This window comes from Paramormyrops kingsleyae, chromosome 1 (assembly GCF_048594095.1).
Source record: "Paramormyrops kingsleyae isolate MSU_618 chromosome 1, PKINGS_0.4, whole genome shotgun sequence".
Lineage (NCBI taxonomy): Eukaryota > Metazoa > Chordata > Actinopteri > Osteoglossiformes > Mormyridae > Paramormyrops > Paramormyrops kingsleyae.
The window spans coordinates 75,714,538-75,720,516 of record NC_132797.1 but is presented as its reverse complement, the minus strand read 5'-3'; the positions used below and the strand labels follow the sequence as shown (position 1 = coordinate 75,720,516).

The window sequence follows — 5,979 nt, the reverse complement described above, 5'->3', positions numbered from 1 at the left end:
CAATGAGAGGCAGGCTCTAAACATCGCGATAACACAGATACGCCACGCCCCCCAACTGCGTCGCGGCAGTGTCACAGTCACGTGTCGCCACGCAGCGTCTGTTGTGGTTATGGTTGTGGTCATAGATATATGACCCTAACCCTAACCCATCTATGGGTTGTGGTGTTTGTCCTCGTAATCGGAGGCGTTGTGTTCCTTATCCCAGCCAGTTCCGGCCATCTTACAAAATATATAACTTTGCGGTGAGAATCTTTCGCTAAGGCTTATAAGACCCGAGGTTCTGAGAAAAATAACACACACTGCGGCCAGGAGGATGAGAGTTTGACATCCCTATTAAAACCTTAGCAAAATCCGTATTTTAAAGGAATTGTGAGTTAAATCCGTTTAACTTTTTAATTCACGAAGCCGTAATTATAACACCCAACGGAGTTGTATTTGACATCTGTAGTTCTTAATATCACAAAAGCCCAACCAACATTCATTAACAAGTTAGTTGTTTGAATCAGGTAAACGTCATTAGCCTACTTATGGGTTTCGATAAATACAATATGTTATGCAGCTCATATAATGGCTAAATCATGTTTTGGAACATTTCCAATTATTATACTTATTATTAAGGGTCAGGATATCACAAAATCAACACAGCTGCCCTCTTGCTTTGGGGGGCGCTGTTGAACGTGGGTGGATGCGGGGTACTGAATATGCCTCAAACTAGTCTATTTCGTTCTAATCCCAAATAGCCTAAATGTAACCCGTCCAAAGTACATTAGATGGTTGTCCGTGTACAGGTGAAAAACATTACCAACCAATTGTATATGCATTTAAAACGACATCGTTACGCTTTAGCACCTAACAATGAAATGCATGGTTACAATGAAACGCCTTTGGCGGAAAGGATCGGGGGCGGGAGGTGGCCAGCCAATAAGATGTCACCGAGGGCGGGTTATGCTTTACCGGTTGCAGTGACTGGTCCGCGGAGCAGCATCCTTAGACCAGCGCAACAATGGAATTAGCTTCCCAGTAGCTGAGGATGAGCAACTATAGGTGTTCAATGGGAGGTCCTGACTGGGACAGGGAACAGTGAAGGGACAGCATCGGCATACTTTGGTCGATCGATCGTACTCCGCATTGCTTCTGACTGAACGTGCTGTTATTTTTTAATATACACACTACTTCGGTCGTCGTCACATCAGTAAATCCGCGTTCCCGAGAAAAAAACAGACATGGCTTTCGTCGGACTGAGGGCTACTTATCACAGGACCCTGGACAAGATCGAGCACATGCTACCGGCTAAACTGAGACCCTTCTACAACCACCCAGCAGGTAAGAAAATAGCGATGCATGCGGCGGACTAGCACGCAGAGTGCTTTAGCCGTATTTGAAGATTGAATTTAGCGCCATATGTTCGCGTTTTTGTTACCATGAGCCATGCAATATGTGAACTAGTCAACCATGAAGGGACACTTGGGATTTTACGCAGTTAGTCAAAAATCATCCACGCACCATGTAGGACTAGTTCCAACACCAGTGAATGGGGTCAGCTATTCTGCAGAGAATCCTGCTCCACAATGAATAAATGACCTTATTTTTCGGAGCCCTTTGAATAATATTACTTAAACCGGCTGCATTTAATTTCCAAGGTATTTGTGATTTAAACAAGTTTTTTTTTTTTTAAAAAAAAAGAGATCTATATATGCGTGTCTAGGTGTAATGTCCTTTCTGCCTTTCATCCAAAATACGCCAAAGCGAGTGACATGATGCTTTTATCATACTCAAAAACTGGCAGTGCTGTAGATCTGTGGAGATACCGATCATCCGGCATCTGCTTAAATTTAACCATGCAAGCAACGAGGTTAAAAATACAAACGAACTCAGTCCTGTGGTCTGAAACGTTTCACGATCGTCCTTAGTGTATACATTTTTTTTTGTATATCTTACAACTATTATTATAATAATAAACGCGGAGAAATCACTGCGACAATTTCTTAATAATCTGAGGTGACTGAGGTGAAGTTTGCCGTATTTCATAATGCGGTACAGAAATGTAACCCCTTTTTCCGTGCAATGTCACAGTTGTGCTATGCAGCCATATTACAAATACCCTCTGTCAAAAAAATATATTTTATGGGTCCATGCATTTATGAATCAGCTGCATGCATTTAAACCATTGTTTTAAAATAAACCTCTTGTCTCTACTGTGAAGGTGAAGTCATTTTTTCATTGAAGGTCAACTTTGGGCTATCACAAAAGATTAACCCTAGCGATTTGTGTACAAAACACAATTAAGACTCTGTATCAGTCCGTATCCAGCCAACAGTGATACGATAGAAACCCAGCACAGCAAGTGACTGAAGAGGAGGCGCCAAGACGACGCCCCGCAAGCCGATTGGCTGAGAATGTAACGGAGAGTCCAGATTCAGGAAGCAAGAGCGATCTTCTGGAATGAGCCAAGCCAGAAGTGCGCACATGTGTTTATTTATAGAGCCGAGCAGCTGATGGGGAGGTCTAGCCTGTCCGCACTGAGATCCATAAAAAAACGCAATGACACGCTATCCACAGACAGTTAATAAACCTGAGTCCAAGCCAGAATAAGAGGAAAACATTATGCTGCAAAACTAAACATTTGGGCATTTGCTGAAATACAATGGTATGAAAATGAAACCTATAAGTTTTACTGAAATACCCATAGTTTAAAATAATCGTGTTGCTTATGCTAAAGCATGATTTTAGAAAGTTAGACCATTTACATTATTAGAATATTGTATAGTGTCACAACTTAGCCTGTGAAGGTTTCCAGACTTCTTTGTTCTTAGGCTCAGTAAGTATCAGTGAGTCTTTAACCTTTCTGCCAGACAGAGTCTGATATTGCCGTTTGTATCGATTCCCTTCCTCACAGGGCCTAGGACTGTGTTTTTCTGGGCTCCGGTCTGCAAATGGGTAAGCAAAAGTAGTTTCGAAATACGGACTTCAGCATCAGATCAAGATGCAGCCATAGTGCTGAGCCAGGCGAGAGGGCGAGTGATGTCATTTCAGCGAGGGTGTCCATGTCTCCTTTTCCTGCAGGGCTTGGTTATGGCCGGCCTGGCAGATATGACTCGGCCTGCGGAGAAACTCAGCGCGTCCCAGTCTGCAGTCCTGACCGCAACAGGTGCGGGATCACTAGGGAATCACATGACTTGCATTTGCTGCTCCTGAACCTGCTGCAGCAGACACAGGACTTATAGAAGTACCTGAGGTTTGGGATGGTGAATCCAGTCTTTCCATCCTTGTTCTGTTTGGCCCACAAAATGTCAGGTCTGTAAAGGCTGCACTATGTATTCAACGTTTGTGCAGCTCTGACAGACAGGCTTCCTCCTCATTGACACTGTTCTGGGATCAGCGATAGGGCCGAGTGTGTGATCGTATGAGCTGCCTGGTGAATGCTCATCCTTGACCACGTGTTGGGTATTACCTGATAACACCACACCACAGTTTTGCCTTATCCTGGATTCTTTGGCCTTTGTGTGCTCTTCTCATTGGTCCACAAAGTGTTTATTTTCACCAGAAACTTCCACCTATCCCTGGCCAATCGCTCATCTAACATAACAGGTCTGTAGGGTAAATGCAACCCATTCAACTCAGAAGGCAAAAAGCAAAAGGTATGTATGTCATTTAGAAACACTGGGGTGGGAAGCTTCAATATTTGACTTGGCTGTCTATTGGGAAATAGCTGAATATTTGACCCCCTTGCTGTAATACTCCAACTGTGCAGCTAAGTTCAAACTCCAGCCGCTTCTTCCCCCCCTCAGTCAGGTTACTTTGTTTTTAGTTAGTTATTTGTCTCTCAGATCTGCTCCTTATGACTCTCAGATGGGAAGCAGAAAATCAAAGCAGCTACTTACGTTGCAAATTCAGAGCCAATACTTAACGGCTCCATATCCCCCCCCCCTCCTAAAATATGATGTCTGCTTCTCCCCTGGGAACCTGCAGCCTTTGGATCACATGTTCAAATCTTAAATGGTGCAGCTGCAAGTGCCAGATATTTAGTCAGCGGTCTATTCAGTGTGGTAGTCTGCTTAAGGCAGGCCTCAGGGGTAAGAGCCACTGTTCTGTACCTCAGTACCTTATGTAACGCAGACCCAGCTGGTCGTGGTTCACCCTGGTGTAGCTCACTGGAGGTGTGTCCCACTGTGAGTCACCTTTGTGGAACAAGATATGTCACCTTGTATGCAAAGACACGGGGGCTCATTGACGCCAGAATGGACCATGTGCCGTTCCATCTGTCTGTTGCTCTGTTTACGTTGGAAGGGTCAAGCACATGTTCACGTCAGAGATCCCCAGATCCCATTTTTGTGTGTTTTTTGCTGGTTCCTGCTTCTGTGTTCCCAGCATGCACTGCTCCTTCATGTGATGGGTGAATGAGGTCTCTCATTGTTGAATTGTGGCAGGCTTGCGGTGGGATGTCTCACGCCCTGTCTTCTGTCCTCCAGGATTCATTTGGTCCCGCTACTCACTGGTCATCATTCCCAAGAACTGGTTCCTCTTTGCTGTCAATTTCTTTGTGGGAGCTGCGGGCAGTTCCCAGCTCTTCAGAATCTGGAGGTATGTGTCTCCCCACCAGATCTAGATTCAGACACACAGACACACACACACACACACACGCACGTGTTTGTATTCATATCTTTGTGGCGACTCTCCATTCCATTAATTTCTACTGACATAACCCTAATCCCAGCAATGACAAACCATAACCCCTACTCAGCCCTAACCTTAACCATAAATAACCAAACAAAATAACTAAAAATGCCAAAAGTCTTGTATTTTGTTTGCAATCACAGACTGAAACAATGTCCCCACAATGTCAAAGTAATAGGTTTCTATTGCCGCACGCACAAATACTGTACATTTCATTTTTTATCCCTTCACTTCTTGGCCACATCTCGTTATACATTAACTTTGTTTTTCCTCTTTAATGTGAATATTCTGTTACAGCTATCTCAGCATATTTGAGTCTAAGTCACATGTCTGTCATCCAGTTGATCGAATGAGTTTCGGTCTTCTCAGTCTCCCAAAGACGACCATGTTGGCACTTTCTCCATTGGTGTCCTCATCTCTCTTACTAAGATCTTAACAACATTGTTTTTCTGTAGGTATAATCAGCAGCTGAACAGGACGGGGCAGAATGTGTCATAAGCTCTGCACTCAACGTGTTTGATCCTACAGCCTGAAAGGAATTTCTCGGCAAGTGGAGGAGGGGGTCGCGATCAAGGCCCTCCCCCAAAGCTAATCTTTCCAAGATAAAATTCATTAAATTGAGATTATATAATTTATCAGGGTTTGAGGAAAACACCAGTGTTCTTGATAGTTCTGTAAATGTTCTTAAATATGAAGCAGTCAGCAGTGCACCAGTTTTAAAAAAGTGTTTTTGACCATATGTCTTTGTATGATTATTGTTTTAATTTTAATTGTTAATTTTTAGCATTTGTCACCAGCTCTGTTCCATTGATGAAATTTCTAGTTTGACTCTGTAAGGCAGTGTTTCCCAACCCAGTCCTCGGGGAACCGGACAGTCCACGTTTTTGCTCCCTCCCAGCTCCCAGCCCCCAGCCAATCAGGAACACGGAATACCTGGTACAGGCGCGCTGGGAGCTGAGAGGAAGCAAAAACGTGGACTCCCGGGGTTCCCCGAGTACTGGGTTGGGACTCGCTACTGTAAGGAATGTCTCCTAATAAATGCAATACTTGAGATTGACTTGTTTATATCTCGTTTTTACTTTTAGCTGTTTTTGTAACAATGGAATACGCAATTACAGATTTCTACGGCCACACTAATTTATATTTCATTTAGACAAATAGCGATGTAATTTAAGTGACTCTGCACTGTTGACTCAGTATTGCTGTGTATCCTTATTTGTAACGCACCGACTTCATCCAGAACTACAGTGCGTTACTCCTCTCTTTCACAAAGCTGGACATTAACTGGGCGTCTTCAGGATAAGC

At 43.7% G+C, this 5,979-nt stretch overlaps 1 protein-coding gene across 1 annotated transcript; it reads left to right on the top strand.

Annotated features, from left to right (window-relative positions):
• Nucleotides 1–941: 941 nt before the first annotated feature.
• On the top strand, nt 942–5,727 carry mpc2b (mitochondrial pyruvate carrier 2b). The gene is made up of 5 exons (XM_023801001.2): nt 942–1,323; nt 2,897–2,937; nt 3,064–3,148; nt 4,470–4,581; nt 5,130–5,727. Exons 1-5 carry the CDS (start codon nt 1,224–1,226, stop codon nt 5,170–5,172), a joined length of 381 nt encoding a protein of 126 aa, XP_023656769.1. The 5' UTR covers nt 942–1,223; the 3' UTR covers nt 5,173–5,727.
• Nucleotides 5,728–5,979: the final 252 nt, after the last annotated feature.

What these genes read in the sequence shown, in the direction of transcription:
- mpc2b (XM_023801001.2), top strand. Translation starts at nt 1,224, where the DNA reads ATGGCTTTCGTCGGACTGAGGGCTACTTATCACAGGACCCTGGACAAG. An exon ending in CTTCTACAACCACCCAGCAG is followed by an intron (nt 1,324 to 2,896) that starts GTAAGAAAATAG and finishes CCTTCCTCACAG; the next exon opens with GGCCTAGGACTGTGTTTTTC. An exon ending in TGCAGTCCTGACCGCAACAG is followed by an intron (nt 3,149 to 4,469) that starts GTGCGGGATCAC and finishes TCTGTCCTCCAG; the next exon opens with GATTCATTTGGTCCCGCTAC.